This window comes from Oryzias melastigma, linkage group LG8 (genome assembly GCF_002922805.2).
Source record: "Oryzias melastigma strain HK-1 linkage group LG8, ASM292280v2, whole genome shotgun sequence".
NCBI classification, from domain to species: Eukaryota; Metazoa; Chordata; class Actinopteri; order Beloniformes; family Adrianichthyidae; genus Oryzias; species Oryzias melastigma.
Genome location: NC_050519.1, coordinates 20,049,880 through 20,068,043, shown reverse-complemented (window position 1 = coordinate 20,068,043; position 18,164 = coordinate 20,049,880). Strand labels below are relative to the sequence as shown.

At 40.3% G+C, this 18,164-nt stretch overlaps 1 protein-coding gene across 1 annotated transcript in view; it reads left to right on the top strand.

Annotated features, from left to right (window-relative positions):
• LOC112145894 (RNA binding protein fox-1 homolog 2) overlaps positions 1 to 18,164 on the top strand; it is a gene marked incomplete at its 5' end in the record, with an annotated part of 64,675 nt that overhangs the window by 893 nt on the left and 45,618 nt on the right. The window contains 1 exon segment of the mRNA XM_024271374.1: positions 15,875 to 15,925. Within this exon segment, the coding sequence (XP_024127142.1) occupies positions 15,875 to 15,925 (51 nt within the window).

The window sequence follows — 18,164 nt, the reverse complement described above, 5'->3', positions numbered from 1 at the left end:
GGACCGGTCTACTGTAATACAGTACACCACACTTGTCCTCCCAGGATCTGTTGCTATTTATTCCTCTCCATCCAAACATAATTCATACGCCTACACGCATATGCTTTTGAAGGGCCTCTAAATCTACTGGTACCATGGAAAATTTCAGCTAGCGTCTGGTGTTTTAAGAGCCCAAAGAGCGGTTGAAGGGCAGGTGAGCATGACTGGAGTCCAGGAGAATTGGTTTAAAAAAAAAAAAGAGGAGTGCTGCGAAGCTGAAAGGTTCAGAGGACGGCGAAGATGATGGGATCAAATCGATCGCTGTGCACTTTTGATGGGATGCCACACAAGTTAAACTAGCTGCAGCCGTGGAGGATGGGTAAACTGGTAAATGGAAGAAAGGTGTGTGAGGGTGAGTGATCGGTGGATTCATACAGGAGTGAATTAAAGGCTGAGTGTGCAGAGCGATGCAGGGCATCAAAAGTGGCTCGGATGAAGATGTAAATGGATTGGAGGAGCAAAAAAGGGATGAAACTGGGACTGTTTTTTTGGGGGGGTGAATAAAAGGTGGCTGATGCAGGGAGAGGGTAGAAAAGCGGAGCTGTTAGCATCTGTCAGGATGTCGGATGAAAAGAAATTGACGGATGGCGTTAAGAGGGGAGATGTGGCGGGTGAGACAGTCAGGAGATGAAAGGCTCACTAACACTTTATGCATAAAAGGAAATTACATTGAGGCTTTAAGATGGTAAATCTGGCTCTGAAGTTCCACTGAAGCTGAATGTGAGCTGGGGTTGAATAAGTCCTGGGGGGGCGGCGGTGCGTGGACTCCCACTGAGGGAGCGGGCGCGCTCCTGACCTTCCAGACTGACTGTAAATCGGCACAGTAATGATAAATGAGAGCAGCCTCCTCTCTTTGTTACTCCCCCCATCTCATACAAACAGCACCCCCCTCCTTTTATATTTCATCCCTGCTTCCACTCTCACATGTCCTCTGATTCGTCCCCCATCTCGCCCCCCCAGGCGTATTTCCAGATTGCTAATTGACTCGTGGTTTCGCAGCGTACGAATGAGCCAAAGCACCCCCACCTCTCCACGCTTTGTATCAGTGCCCCCCTCCCCTCCTGCCATCTTTCATTCTCTCCTCATTTTTCCGTCTGCCTCCCTCCGCTCCATCTCCTTCTCCGCATGCCTCTCCTCTCATGCTTTCATTTCATGTTTATTTCCCCCGTTATTGTCTTCACATCCCATTATTTCTTTCTTTTTTTTTTATTGCTCCCCTCCCCTTTGGAGGTATTGATGCGTCCCCTCGGGGCAGTGCCGCGGTCCACTCAGATGTAGTGGGAGTACAGTGTCAACTCTGCACGCCGCTCGCTCTGATTCGGAGAGCCGATTTGTCCTATCGTTGGCAGTAAAGCGGCTTTTGTGTCGCGCTAACGAGATCAAAGCTCATTTAGGAGAGGGCATTAACCAGACGGATCGCTGTACAGGGCCAAAGCTGGGGGGGCAGGAAGTAGTGGTTGATATGAATGAACGTATTCCAGGGGCAGGGTTGTGCGGTTTGACGCTGTTGACCACAAATAGTCATTTAGATTTAAAAACAGGGCTCCACCTTCCTGTGTACTCTTAGGCCTTAAGGAGCAGCACAGGTGTATTGTGGGTCGATCCCGGTAATGTGTATGTTTAAGGGCCCTAATTAAAGACCCGTTCGTCTGTCCGCATCCTTCCTTTTGTCTCTTTCTTCCTATCTTGAATTCTTTTTTTTTTAAGTTTTTCCAACAAAAGTATAAATATACAAGTATGTAAGTGAAAAACTGCAGGGTGAAATAATTTAATCATTTTTTCCTTTTTTAAAAAGTTAATCTAGTTACAATGTCAGTGTTGTTGCCTGTGTAAAATTAGATCACAATAAATAAAAACTAGGGCTGTGAACATTAACGCATTCAGGCTTCCATGGCGTGCGTTAAAACATTTCGTCAGGTATTATCCCGCTTATACTGTGGTCACTTACAAAAGAAATAAATATTCAATCAGTTTTTAGTACTTTATTCTTGCTTTTTTTTGTGGTTAAGATCACTTTTTCTCAAAAAGTGGATTATTTGCTCCATGGTCAGGTGCCACATTGTGCAAATAAATGTTACCTGGTAAAACATTGTGATTAATTGGGATTAATCCCAACACAGAAGTGCGATTAATCACTTTTTTTGTAATCGATTGACAGCACTAATTAAAAATAAATGTTCTGTTTCTGTGTATGATTTCAGTTTGTGATTATCACTTTGTGATAATAAGTGGTCGACAAATACTGGGACTAAATAAAACATTAATCGCGATTAATTTTTTCTAGATTTGTGATTAATTTGTTAACTTTTTTAGTCGGTTCCCAGCCCTAATATAAACATTAATAATTGAAAAAAATAAGGTTAATGAGAATGAGGTAAACTTAAATAGGGCTAGATAATAAACTGAAACGTTATAGTAATTGTGATATCAACCTGTACAATATGTATATCGCGAAACACCGCGTCAGCTATGATAAATAGCTAACTCACTGACTGTATATTTGAACCGGACTGAGTGAGTGTGACATCACCCATAGAAAACAACTTTTTTCCTCGGCTCCAACCAAATTAAGTCAATCCAGTTGCCATTTTTTTGTGGTATGGACATCGCCATGTTGGAACCAAAAATTCTCAGTAAGCGGTGATTGGCCCAAGTCGGTCTGAGCCATCGTTTCTATGGAAACAATTCTCGCCAATCAGGGGTGAGCTCATTGGAAGGCCACACCCTTATCATTTGAAAGTGAGCTTGGGAGAATCTTCAAGCAGACTTCTTGAACGTTCAATGTGAGGCATCTGATTGGTCGATTTATGACTTGAAATAATACCAGGAAAACAATGAGGTTTAGCAAGAACACAATAATAAAAGCATCAGATCCAGAATGGTTCTAACAAACATAATGACTGAGTAATAGCTGTTTATTTCTCTATAAAGGTCTATGGGATTTTGGCTATTTGAATCAATGGGTACTTCCTGTTTGTAGCACCAGTGGGGAGGGGCCACTTTGTCCAGTTCTCACATACTGTCAGTGCGTTACAAAGAGGCTAAAACAATGCAGTGACAGCTTGACATATTTAACAAACTAAATAGAGCCCTTTTGACAAATCAGATGGAGCCCTTCACGTCATTGGCCAATAAACGTAAACGTGAGTCATTTGGAATTTAATTTATGTTGACTTTTATTTAAACAACACTGTTGGAGTTAATTTCACGTTATGTATGAGTGTTTTGTTTTACTAATCCGAGTCATACCAAAGACTCTAAAAATGGGACCCAGTGCCTCCCTGCTTGACACTCAGCACTAAGGAGTTGGACTGGGGGGTTAAACCACCAAATGGTTCCCGAGCACGACTGTGTCTGCAGCTCACCGCTCCCCAAGGGGATGGGTCAAATGGGGAGAACAAATTTCACACACCTAGGTGTGTGACAAATAGTGGGACTTTAACTTTAATTGTTCATGTATTTTCTCCCAATATTTATCACTAATATTGCACATTGCAAGTTTTCATCATATCGTGCACCAATAATTCAATACAGTTTAACATCGAAGTCTCTATCAATATTTACATGCGAATAAGGGTCCTTTTTTATTGCTTGTTTTAGAGAGTTTATATTTGTCTGTAGCAGGGGTGTCAAACTCAATGGGCCAAAATCCAAATCACACCTTAGCTTGCGGGCCCAACAGGATAAACATTTACTGAACACTCTAAAACTAAATTTTTAAACTTTAAACTGTAACTTTTTTACATAATTATGAATTAGATATATAGCATTACCTGTGATAATGCTAGTGTGAATGCTGTAAGCTGAATTTGGCTGCTGAAGATGCTGAAATTGATAACTTAAAAGGCTGAAGCTGTTAGCTGAAAATGCTAAAGCTAATAGCCAGCTAAAATATTACAAAAATGCCGAATTGGCCTTATAAAACCTAAAAAAAAAAACTTAGGTTAGCCAAAACAGCTAGCATGTAGCTGAAATAGTAGCTCAACTCCAAAATGGACTAAAAAAATTAAAGATTTGCTTTCATAAAGTAATCCATCTTCATCAGTGCTGTGTAAATAACAGAATATTTTAACAACTGTTGTGTCAAGTTATATAGCGTTTATTTAACTTAGAATTAACTAACAGAAGTCATAAAAGTGTAAGAATGTTCTGATTTTTATAAAATAAGTTTGAAACTGAAGATCAAGAGTTGATTAAAGTGGTTTCCTGCAGGTTGTGGGAATGTTTTTTTGTGTTGTGAATCTGTGGTTTGTCACTGGTCCCTCACTTTGGACTTCCTGCTGCTGTTTAATGATTGCTGGTAAACTTTGAGCTGACTGGAGGCACCCTTGACTTTTGAACTGGCAGTGATAAGCAGAAACTTCACAGATAGAGGGAGTTGCTCAACTCTCATTGTCTCTCTTGCTGCCGTTTGGCTTTGTTCTCCATCATTCCGTAAAAATACTTCTGCTGTCAGAATAAAACAAAAAAAAAAGTTACTAACACATAATTAAAGCATCATACTGGAGAAAGGAGCTGCTAGTCTGGTTAGAATTGAGTTTTTTTTAACTTGCATGTTAACTTTTCCCTAACGGTCATCATGTCAGCGCTCTCAGCGTGTCTCCTCCCCAAGGCTGCCCCCAAACTGTCACATGTGCTCCCATCTCCACCCACCCTCAAACTCACACGGCGAAATGTCAATGCAGTGTTTCCCCATACACAGGGTCAGCAGCGATGCACTGTCACAGCGCCGTTAAAGGGTGTCATGAATAATGTGTTTTCACTCAGAAAGTACACTGCAAAATGTGACAACTTTTAGTGTTTGACAGCTCAGAATCAGTTCTTTGAACTACTAAAGGCTAGGGGTGACCCTGAGATTTGACACCAAATATTTAAACTTTTATTTTTTTGTTAAAACTTTGTGGCACAAGTAGATAATAGTGTATTTATGGGTTATCGTGGAAGCTGGCCGACACAAGCTGTTGTCTTTGTGTCAGCAAGACAGGAAGTATGTATTAGTGCAATCGAATAGGTCAGCATGAAAGGTCAAACACATTCATGAGCTCTCTAAAATCTCACTGGATTGAAAATGGGATTCTTTTTTTCTTTGTTTATTTGGTTCTAATTTGTTTCCGTGCTGCAGTGATGCGTTTACCGGCCAGGCTGAAGTAATTCAATCTGACACATACCAATAATGCAGCCTGTTCAGCACACTGATGCAGCTCATTAAGCAACAGAAATCATGTACAGGATGCAACTTTATACGAACACATCTTTCACGGAGTGTCTTTTATTATGCTCGTTTCTCATTACTGCGGGGCTGATGTTAAAGGACGGAATGAAACGGAAATTTAGCATGAAACTTTAGAGCTCAATGAGCCGCAGAAATTAACGTTTCAGGGTTTCTTCAATTTGACATGTACCCGCTGGCTATATATTTGTAAAAATAGGTCAGGATTGGGATAAAAGGGAAAAATTTGAGTCTTGAATAAGTAAATATTTGGTCTACTTTAACTCTGAGTGTTTTTTTTTTCTTCTGCATGGTTTTTCTCCATAAGTTCCAGAGTTCCAGTTGTGTATGAGCATTTTTACTAAAGCTAAAGGAGTAACTGTATGTTAGTGCGTTTCTATAAGCAGGCACCTGTAACGTGCACTCCTGTAGCTCCTCCAGAGCCTGCATCCATCATTTTCACCTTCAGCGTTTAGCTTTGCTGTGTCTTCTGGAGCACGGCGCATCAATCACATCACTTTCTGTCATTGGCGCTTTTCCGCATGGACTGCTGTACTAATTCGCTTTTCTTTCCGTTTCTGCATTGATGTTGTCGTCCTCTAACCCTGTAGGATTTATCTCCTTACGTCGCGTGACGTTAGAGCAGTCATTTCTCTGAGTTTTTACGACGTTTGCTTTTGGCGTGGTGATGTTTGGCGGTAGCAGGTGGGATTTTTTTTTTCTTGGTAATCCGACACCGCAGAGCCAGACATGGTTTCCTCCTCAGGTTGCTCTCTCAGGGAACACTGGACGCCTGCAGCAGCCCGCCTAATTACCCCCTTACCCCCTCCCTCGCTCTGGCACTCTCCTTGCACTCACCATCTGTTGAACCTATGTCTTCTTTGCCTTCCTTCATCACTGCCGGTGCTTTCCTCCTCCTACCGGCTTGCCTCAGTGACTCCCCAACTTCTCCTCCTAAAATAGCGAGCAGGAATGGGAGAAAATAAACAGGAGAGGCCCCCTTTGCTTTTGCCCCTGGTGAAGTCAGACAGGGCGACACATTATGTGACTACTTTCCTCCACTTTTACTGATCTTTCCAGTCTCCAACAGCTCCACCCTGCTCACAAACTGTAAAGTGATTGGAAACTATGACAGAACGCCACAAAAAACACTTCAATGTGTGTTTCACGTTTCTTTTTATTCTTTCAAAAGATTTTAAACAAGTTATAAGTGTTGTTAAAACCTTCTTTTTGCACCAGTATGAAGGAGGGATTGAGTTCACCCCCCCCCCCCCAGTCCCTTCCCCCACGCCTTATGAAAATATAAATCACATGGCATTCTTCACTTATGACTCATTGTCTCCATTTTGAAAATGTGCTTTTTCTTATTTCTCCCATTTTCTTTGCTTTGGCCACCTTACCCACATTCCTCCTTCCTCAGCTTTTCGTTTCATCTAATCCTTTCTTTTCTCCTCTGTCCTTCCCCCTCCGTCCCTCCGTCCAGCCTCCTCCCTCGTCTCCTGCAGACAGATTGATTCCAGATGTTCCTAAACTCTCTTTGTGAACTCCTCCATCTCTGTTTTTCCAGTCTGTTCACTGTAGCACTAACTCAGTCTACAATTTGATGGTGGGGGGATAATTTTGGTTTATGTGGAGCTGCTGCTGCTGAAGGTTTCCTCCCATTTTTCTTTGCTAGTGTGTACGCCCTTGTTTTGTCAATGAAACACAAACTCTCAGCTTAAAAATGAGCAGAAAATACACAACTCTTTGGTGTTTGGACCAATAGATGCTCGCCTGTGTTCATCACAGTGCAGTCGCGTCAACTCTCAGCTCCTGCTCTGTTTATTTAATATAAGAAGACTCCTCGTTCCCCATGACCTTGCTCAGAGACTCTTAGACTTGTGGTTTTGCTCTGAACCGCCTCCCCCCTCTTTACGGCATTTCCACATGTGCCGCGTTGAGCACCAGCAGCTTTTTGCAGCCAGTCTCCTGCTCAATATAGGCTTGTCCATTCCCCTGAAAATGTGGCGCACCAATGAGAGCAATCCCCCCGGGGACGGAGCAAGAGGGGGAAATTGGTTCCAGATGAAACAGGAAGTGGAGAGAGCAGACAAAGAAAGGACTGTTCCATGCGGGGGGAAAGGGAGGACAGCCCCCAAATTTGGAAAGGCATATCCAGAGCCAGAGTTGAGACATCAAAAGAAAATAGTTTGTCTATCTGTAATCCTTTCCTTGGACCAATGTTTTTACATCTAAAGGGGCGACTCGCTCGGGCTAAACAATGATTTGTTGACATTTTAGATCAATAAGAAAGTCATCATCGCCGACTTGTAGTATCCCTTGTGCTATCCTAGGCATGTTTACATTAAAAATGGGGTTATCTGGACCCCACAAGGCAGCGGTTTAAACGTTTAAGGGTTTTTTATCTTCACTGGTGTCCGTGGCAGAGATAAAATCCTGTCCACCTCTGTCTACTTTACATCAATGTATGGGGAGGGGTCATCTAGACCCAATAAGAGAAGATGAGGGGTATAGATGCGTCTCTCAGACCCACTTAGATGAAAAGTGTTTTTAAAATCTCCTTGTGTGATTTTTTTTTTTTTTTCCTTTGGATGAAGAAAATTAAGTTAAAAATTTAATTTCTTTATCCATTGTGAAGCAGAAACAGACAAAAAGACAGTTTGAAAGAGATTGTATTTGTGGTGTAAGAAAATATACCAGGCATGGCCACAAGCGCCACTCCCTGATGCATCCACTTGTAGACGACTAGATCCATGAACATCTTCATTTTCCCTTTTCATGTGGCTCAGATCTGTTCACCTGGATAGCTCCAGTGTTGCTCACAATTATTGTGGCAGCAGTGATGTTAGGTTTGGGTTGTAAGGATGGATAATAGGAAGTGGGGCGGGCTTGCTCCAACTGTCCCACTCATAACTGAAAACTTAGATGTAATTTTCTGATGAATTCCTGCCACTCTGCAGAAACAATGTCCTAGAAAAACAAGAGAGATTTTATTTTTATTTTGGCTAAAAATGAGCATGATCATAACTAAAAGACCACTTGGAACGCCTCTACAATAGAAAATCAGAGTGAGACTTTAATGTACCAAAAATATGATAAATGTCAGTTTTAGCTTTAAGCGTCAATAATCCCATACTGGCAACAGAAAGTGTTCTACTCAAAGTTTTGGACAGCACCATGGAGAAGAGCCGTCGTATAGTGGGGCAAGAACACAAACGAAAAATGAGAAACGCTGTTTTTCAATTGTGATGTTTGATCTAAAATTGGAATTAGAAAATGTGTTTATTTCAAGCAATCAAAACAAATATAAAACAAAAAATGGATATCTATACATAGATGTATTAAACTTTGGATGATTAGTTGTGAATTGATTGGAAAATATATATAGATTCAAAATTATAATTACTCAGTCCACCCAAGAAAAGTGACATCTGGTGGTGAACTGAAACCATTGCAACCTCCTGACAGTGTGACTGAAAACTGTGACAATTTTAAACTCATGAGCTGCTTAAGGTGTCACAATAAACAAGGAGTGTGTTTACTTGAGCTTGATTAGCCTAATTACTACCAGCTTTCTCCAGTTATCTGGTTTCTTAAAGGTCTTGTAAACCAAAAACCTGTGCTGTGTCTGAATTCCCTCATTACTCCATAACTCCTAAAAGACTATATAGTGCAGGACTATTCATTGTTCTATGTTTTAATGCAATTCAGACACATGTTCAATAATTTTCTTTTTGTTTTTTTAAAAACCAAATATGAAATCACCAATTTGCTGAAATAAAAACCCAATAAAAATGAACATTTTACAAAAACTAGCCATGAATCAACTGTGGAAAAAAATAAATAATATTTGCCATTTTTCATCTGACAAAATGTTTAAACGCAATGTATATTTATGAATCTAGTGAGCATTGATGCACACTGTTTATTTGCAAAGACTTCTGGGAAATCTCCAGGGCGCTGGATTTTGGAATTGTTGATCTGAACACCTCGATAATGGTTCATATAGTGAACTAACAGTGGAGGAGTGAGTGAACTCCCTTGTTTCCATAATCAGGATAGATTAGGGAAACTGGTTTTTAAATGGATTCCTACCAGTGTGAACATGCTTCTTTTAAAAGTGTAGTGGCGGAGCAAAGTTAGCAGAATGCAATCATCCCCAAAAGGAGCAGCTGGTAAATAGACTCATTGAAACCAGTAACCAGTTTGACTCATGGCATGAACTCCAAGCTAATAGGATGGTTTATATTGAGTTGCTGCTGATTTGAAAAGAGGGTTTCTTTCCTACCTTCAATATAATTACAAAATATAATTTTAAGGTCTATTTAATACAAAGAAAAGGATGGGAGGAAATGTATCTGTACTGTGAAAATAGAAAAAACTAATTTATAGATACAAATAAGTCATGCATCTCTATATGATTGGTCCTCTTTCCTCCTTCTGTTTGAGACACACTTCTTTTCATTTCCTTGTTGGTCCAAGGCCCATCTATCTTTGATCTCAGCTCTTCGCTCTCCATTCCCCAGGCTCACACAGGCTCCAGCGACATAACCCAGAGCCTCTGCTTTATTATGTGTCCAATGTTTGACTATTGGAGCTGCGTGTCTCTCGGCTGTCACGGCAGCTTTCTGTGGCCTTGATTGGGTGGATGAATGCTATTAGGAAGTGATTCCCACAGCAGGCAGCTTGAGGTCAGGGCCAGAAGGTTAACTCTGTTGACTCTCTTCCGAAGCTGGAGCTGCCTTTTTCATTTCTGCAGCGTTCCACAGCCCACACCAAAGCTGTTTGCTTTCATGGAGGAGCTGTGTCGGGCTTACAGCCTGCACATTGGTTCCAAATCTTTCCCAACCAGATATAATTAAAGCATCAACAATTGAAGGTCCATCAACTCTGCCACACAAGATAAACGTGTGCCGAGACCAGAGGGTATTTTGGTCGCCCACATCTGGGACTGCTGCCTCCTCTCCTCATCGAGGAAGAGTCGTGCTTCTCGCCGGGCCGTCATGTTTTCTCTGCATGGCGTGCCAGCAGGTTACACTGTGCCAGCTCTCCCACTGCTGTCAAAATATCATCGTTTAGCTCACTTTCCCCATTGTTCCCCACCTCCTCCTTCTGCCCCTTTGCCTCCTTTGTCTTTCTCTTGTGTCCTCCTACTCAATTACTGTAGGGGCTCCCACAAACAATGGCGCCTCTTGCCTGGGCAAATGAAACGGAGGAAAATAATAGTTGCAGAGAAAAGGGGAAAAGAGACAGAAATAATCTAATTATAAGTAATTATGGAGCAATTAACCACAGTGGTGGGTTGAATGGGCTTTTTGAGGAAGTTCTACTTTTGGAGTTTGATGGATTTTCATTCAGGAGAAGTTTGATAAGCAGCAGTTGTCGGACACTAGTCATCTCATCCAAAAAGGAAACTCTTCATCCAACAGAGATATGTTAATTAGTTTGCTCTTCTTCACTTTTTTCTGGAAATTTGCATTTGGGCTTTATGTATTTTTATTTATTTTTGCATTTATTTATTTTATTTAAAGGGGGACAATTCAATGTAAAAGAAAACCATATAATAAAAAAGGACAAAACACAAGGTTTTAAAAAAGACAGAATTAGCCAAAAGGCTAGTTTTCATCTGTGGTCTCCTGGCCATGATGACAAAGAAAGCAGTAAAAACACTAACACAGAAATACATTGTTTGTGTTTTTTGTTCAACTGATGTAATAAAAAAAAAGAAAAAAGAGTGAAAATTTGACACGTATAAATAACAGTTCTCTTAAAAAAAATCCTCTTAGGAAACACTGAATCTGCATTATAATTGATAAAAACTAAACTAAAACATTTGTGTTTAGCCAAATTTAAAGATTTATGGCAAAAAAAACCCTTGTTAAATAAAAAAAGCAAATTTACATTTATTCTAAATTTAGATACCTGTTGCTGCCCGAGCTGCAACTGTTTCAAGGTTTGCCATCGGCGAGGTTTCACAGCAGCCTCAGGTTATTTAGTTTTTCTCTTCATACCTAACATTTTGTATCTAAGCAACCAAATACACAGGCCTTTGAAAGGCAGCAATTAATGCCTTGCTGCTGTCCTTTCAGGTGAAGATATTTTTGTTTGCTTATTTATTGTAATTTCTTACAACAATGAATCAGCCGATATAGTTTTTCTATTTGCTGACTTCTTATACTTGGCAATTTTTTCTTATTATATAAAAATGTGTGAACAACCCCTCAGCTGATTAATCACTTGATGCATGCTTTGTGTAAACTTTGTTCAGTAATGCATGGCATTCAGTTTACATACAATCTGAGGCATGCTTTGGGTAGAACTCGTACCAGTATTTATTCCTAGTTGTCCCGGCATCCAAGCACGAAAGGGGGATTGACCGCAGAGGGCAGTTTGTTCCACACGGCTTGTAAATTCTCTCCTTTAAAGTCATCCTCGACTATGTGAAAAAACCTCAGCGGCAAAGACAAACTCATGTATGTTTGTGTTCTATTTGGATTAAGAAAGTGGTCACTGACCTTTGTTGTTATTAGACTATTAAAGGTTTTTTTTTTAATCTAGTGTCTAATTTGTATAATTCAAACAGGTTTAAATTATAAATCTGGATTACTGGGACTGATCATTTTTTGTAACATTTAAGCAGTTGAATGGTGTGAGTTCAGAAGAGTTAGAAAATGTGGGAAGATTAGGTCAAACAAAAGTGGAAAAAAGAAAAAAAAAACACTTGGTTTTTATGTAATGGATTAGTTCCAACTGCCCTCACGGGTGGATACGAGCTGTCTGCAGGGAAAAAATGGACAAGCCTGTATGGGGCACACAGGTGGCTTACACCAAGTATCAAGGTCGTATATGTTGCGGGCGACAGGTCATAGTGATCTCTTATACAACATTCAAGGGTAAGTAAGGGTGAAGTAGGTGAGACACAGATATGTGTACTAATTTGTCAATTTGTTGCCCTCCAAAATCCTGTGAATGGTGCAAGAGTCTTTCTAAGTTTACACCATGTACAGGTTAGCTCATTTTTTGCCAACAGACAACTCGTATCTCGCTGTAATGCCAGTCGCGTGACTAATGCTTTACTCACGACTAGAGTGCGCCGTAAAGACACTGTACGACAGAATCATTCGTATGTCATAAGCGTGCACAACTTAAATTATCCTTACATATACTTCGCAAAATACTTACCACGACAGTTGTACGTTCTCTTTCAAACAAGCTTCAAGGGTAATGCAAGACATACCTGTGTTCTCCCAATATCCACTTTGAACCAGCTACTTCTGTATACAACCCACCACAGGTCCGGATAACCCAAAATCCTGCAGCACCCATAAGATCAACCCTTGTTTGGGTGCATGTGACGATACCTTAAACCACAAGTGTCAAAGTCAAGGCCCGGGGGCCGGATCCAGCCCTCCGGGTAATTATACCTAGCCCAATGTTATCTTTCGCTTAATTTTAACTTGTATAATTTTGACCAAATATATTTTTATAGAGAGTAAAATATTGAAAGTTATTTAAGGTTTAAGTTGATTTATTCTGGAATAATATTCCTGCTTTTTTATTATTCTTAATTATATTAAAGAGTTACGGTTTTAAAGTTTTAAAAATTAGCATTCTGCTAGCTTTTTGGACTATTTTGGCATTTACTAAGATTTTTTAGGCTATTTTGGGTTTAGCTAATATTTCAGCTATATGCTAGCTGTTTTGGGTAATTTAGTTTTTTTTCAGTTTTTTAGGATATTTTGAAGTGTAGATATTTGTTTCAGCTACATTCTAGCTACTTTGGCTAATCTAAGTTTTTTTTAGTTTCTTAGGCTAATTTTGCATTTAGCTAATATTTTAGCTGGCGATCAGCTTCAGCATTTTCAGCTTCAGCATTTTCAGCTATCAGCTTTAGCGTTTTCAGCTATCAGCTATAGCGTTTTCAGCTATCACCGTCTGCATTTTCAGCTATCAGCTTCCGCGTTTTCAGCTATCAGCTTCTGCGTTTTCAGCTATCAGCTTCAGCATTTTCAGCTATCAGCTTCAGCATTTTCAGCTATCAGCTTTTGCATTTTCAACTATCACCGTCTGCATTTTTAGCTATGAGCTTCAGCGTTTTCAGCTATCAGCTTTAGTATTTTCAGCTATCAGCTTCAATGTTTTTAGCTATCAATTTCAGCATCTTCAGCTATCAGCACTAGCATCTTCAGCAGCCAAATTCAGCTTACAGCATTCACACTAGTATTACTGCAGGTAATGCTATATATCTAGTTTATAATTATGTTAAAACGTTTAGCTTTAAAAGTTTAGAAATGTAGTTTTAGAGTACTCAATAAATGTTTATTCTGTTCGGCCCGTGAGCTAAGGTTTGTTTTGGATTTTGGCCCTTTGTGTGATTGAGTTTGACCCCCCTGCCTTAAAACCTCTGACTCCCATAAAAGGTCCAAAGTGACTTTAATGTAGCATCTCGATAGCCAAAACATTATTTTTTTCTTCAATCAATCAATCAATCAAACTTTATTTATAAAAGCACCTTTCATACTGTTAGCAACTCAAAGCGCTTTACATTTAAAAACAAAACATACACAGTAAAAGCCCCCAAAAAAGCCACAGCTGGAAATAAATTGAGGTGTCAAGGAGTTGAAAAATAAAAACAATTCAAAAATTGTTACATAAATGCTGTAAAGTTGGTAAATATACAGCTCTAATGCAAAAACTTAGCATCTGAAATATTTTTGAGTAATTCATAGTTACTGCACAAAGAAAACATTTCCCAGAGATGGAAAGAAACTGTATGAACATTATTGTTTCATTCTTTTCTTAGTATCATTTTTAATCAACTGGAAGTGCTCTGTTTTTTTTTAGGTTTGTTAAAAGAATTTGCCTTAAGTTTTGATGGAAGATGTGGTCTGCTCAGCAGCGTGTGAACAGGTCCGACTGATCCTGCCTTTGTTGATGTGCCGTACCTTTTCAGTGGGAGACAGAACTGGGCTGCAGGCAGGCCAGTCAAGCAGGCATATCTGTGCCTTTGAAGCCAGGCTCTTGTAAATTGTGCAGAATGAGGTCTGACATTGTCCTCCTGAAAAAAGCATGATCCTGGGAAAAGATGTCGACTTGATGACAGCTCATATCTTTTCAGAGGTCCAGAATTCGCCCCTGGATCAGTGGTACCGCCACACATAAGACAAGCCAGGCCCTGTAGGTGCACTGATGCATGCCTGTCCTGCTTCTGAGTCTCTATGATGAAAGCCCTGCTTGTTTTGTTTTCTCAAATTTTGCCACATAGTGTGGCCTTTCCCCTAAAGTAAAGAGGACTCAGCTTTTGATGGAACATGTTTCCTTAAACTGTGCATCTATTTAAGCAAAGTTTGTGCCTCAGAACATTTCTTATCTGGCATCTATCTGGTTCCATGTAAGGGAGGAACTTTTTTGGACCATTTTTAGGGAGGCTTTTCGTGCTTGTGTGGCTTAACGTGTTGGCACGGCCGTTTTCTTTTTTTATTCAGTGCTGCTGAAAGCTTTAGGGCGTGCCATTGCTTCATATTTTTTCAGTCTGTTCTGGACTGCAGATGTTGAAATCTCTAAAGTAAAGTTTGTTCTGTGATAAATTTTTTTCAAGAATAATTCTGTTTAGCAAAGCTTGGTTGAGTAAGATCTGCTATTTCTCAAAGAATCTAATTTTGAATACCATTGCAGCATAGTTTGACTCTTGTTTTTCACTTTATTTAGTTAAAATCTTTGCAACAGTTTTCTGATTTTTTTTTGGGGGGGGGGTCTGTCAATTTATTTATGTAATGATCCAAACCAATAAAATTCTGTGTGGCAAAAAAGTGACTTACAACTGAAAAAAGTATGCCAATATTGCATTGGATCAATCTTTAAATCAAATTGCGTTTTGGTTGTGTTTTGCAGTTCTACACATCCTCATATTGCCAACGGTCTCCTCTGTTCAGCTGAGACAGGAAGTCAGGAAATTCATTTTCAGAATAAAACCCTCATAGTGTACTACCCATTGAACTACTTTACCATCCAAAGATTTTACTCTGACATGAAGTCACCAGAACTACTTTCTAAAACCAATTAAGAAATGTGACGGTCTTATACAATAAAAAAGTTTTCAAAAATCCGATCATGAAGCCTCTAACGCATGTTAGAGTAGAAAGTAGAACTTCCCGGGGGCCAGAGCCGGCCCTCCAGATCATTTAATTTTATTGTTATTAATGGCCTGATGTTATCTTGCACTTATTTCTAACTTGTATAATTCAAATATATATCTATATTTTTTTCCTGGAGAGTGAAATATTGAAAGTTATTTAAGGTTTAAGTTGATTTATTCTGGAATAATATTTCTGCCTATTTTTAATCCTTTTTTGCTTAAAAGTTACATTTTAAAGTTTTAAAAATTTAGTTTTAAAGTGTTCAATAAATATTTATCCTGTTCATCCCGCGACCGAAGTTGTGTTTTAGATTTTGGCCCCCTGTGCGATTGAGCCTGACACCCCGATCTAACAAATACTTCTTTTAACCTCGTCTGCATATTATTGTATATCTCACAAATATTTTGTCCAAAGATGAAAATGTTTTGCACACTCTTGTTTCCTAAAAGTCCAGTGGCACCGCTCTCATCCCCGCTGTTGTCTCTTGCAGAACAATGAGCCTTTAAACCCTGGTTTCCATGGATACCCACCTCACAGTCAGGTAAGACATTCGAGTTTTCTTGAAAATCTCTACAAAAAAGTAGTACAAAAAAACTTAACATGTAGAAATAAGACACACAATTTGTTTTCACATTGTCAAATATTGATTTAATAGTTAACACAAGTATGAGGATGATGATAGGTTTAGCCAAATAAAGCCTGAAACAAAGCAGTTTTGTTTAGACTGCTTATCACATTTCTATTTTTAGAGTCTGACAAATCTTTTTGCTCTTCACTTTTTGGCAATTTCCTCCGAAAACCACTATAAGAAATTGTTTAGAGTATTGTGACGTCTGCTTTTGCAGCTGTTTGTGGCCAATAAGTTGTGTCTCTGGTAGATGCTGAAAGGAAGAGGAGCAGAATATTCTCTGTTCATTCCTAGAAAGTGGAGAGAAATTGTGCTATCACCTGCTTTGTGCTAGACATTTCTTTTTGCTCCGTTTGCAGAGCTTTTTTTTCCCCTCACAAGCCTTTTCCCCGTGCTTTCAGTTTCTCTTTATCCCTCTCGCTGTTCCTGTTTCCTTTTTTATTCTAAGTTTCTCTCCATGCATAATGCGCTCAGTAATGAGTGAGTTATCGCTGTGGCGTGGCTGCTGACTGTTTTGTTATCTGCCTCTTAGCAGCAGAGCACTCAGAGTGGCTCAAACCAACCCGGGACCCGTGTGTGTGGATGTGCGCTCATCCTAATAAGTTTGTGTGTGCGCTTTTATCTGGGTGTGCACACTTGTCTCCAGTCTGTTTGGGATGTGCAGCTCTCTGGCAGTGCCACAGGAGGGGAGTGTTGATCTGTGAGCCTGTGCGCCCCCAGCCTCTCTCCTCCGTCACAAGATGGGAGACTCTCTCCCACCACATCCCTGTCACTTGGTTGCTCCTCTTTTTTTCCGTCCGTGTGGCTTCACAGACTTGGCCAAAGAAATACATGGACTCCCTTCAACCTTTGTTTTTATTTTAATCAAATTTCAGCATCTAGTTGGATGTTTAGTTAAAATAAAACACAGACAGAATAGATGGGGGAACGGTTGAGATGTGGAGCAGAAAAAATGTTATTTAAGTTGACTTGCCTTCAGGGCAAAAAATTGTGCAGACTTGCATTTCATGCTTGACCCTCACCCCTCTGGTTTTCAAAACAAACACTCTCCGGGAACATCAGGTCTCCATAAAGCCGAACTGGAAGTGCACGCCTCCTCATTCGCTTTATAAATGATTTAGAAGTCATCCTGCTAATACACGCTGCCCTTGAGCAACCGTTTTAGGGTTCTCTTCTGGTTATCATGCAAATGGGGTTAGCCGAGCCTAGCTTAGCAGAATTGGCTTGTTGGCTGCTGCAGCGCATTTGTCTTGGTATCGCTCCTGTCGTGTATTATTTATGCATGTTTGCACCGCCTGTAGGTCGGCCTGTGTCAGTGAGTGTGTTAAACTGACAGGCTCCTGTGGGTCTCTGCTGCCGCTGCTCTGAGTGAGAGCCGGGTGGGTATGTTCACGGCCACTTGGACTCGCAGGGTCACGTGTGTCATGCTGTTTGGGTCACAGAAATGATCCGGGTTAACATGTAAACACATGTCAGCATTTGCCGTTGTGTGTCAGTAGCAAATCTCTTGTTGCAGGTCAAAGCAGAACTTCTTTTATCAGCATGAAAGAGTCCAGCATCAGTTATTGATTATTGGAATCTGATTGAAACTGCAGCCTCTGCTTGAATTAGCATGAAGTGATTGGATTTAGCCCCCTGTTTGAATCCATGTGTACACAATCAGAGCACATCTGTGTGTACCTTTAATGCATAAATGAGTGTGTGGCTGTGTGTGTTTATCGCTGTGTTCAGCCTGTGTACTTAATCCTGAGATCATCCGCTATTCATCCTCTCATCCTCTTCACTTAGAGTCCTAATCCTGTCATCCCTCGCTCTTTTTTCACCCAGTCCTTTATCCATTTATCTCCCTATCCTGTTATCTCTAGCTACCATCCATTGCCCCCCCTCCCCATTCTAGTATAGCTTTTCTCCTTCCCCCCTCCTCCCAGTACCACTTATCATCCCCTCCCTCCATCCCTTCTTCCCTCTGGACCCAGTTCCAGCCAGACTCAGCAGATGTCTGAATGCTTGGCATCAGGGCTTTTTTTCCGCAGAGTTCAGTCCCTCCCATATGAAAATGCAGTGCAAGGAGCTGCACTCTCATCTGTGCAAATTAAGAGCCTCCTAACAATGCAGTGTTGGAAAGTGAAGGAACTGAGCCAGGAGAAAAAGG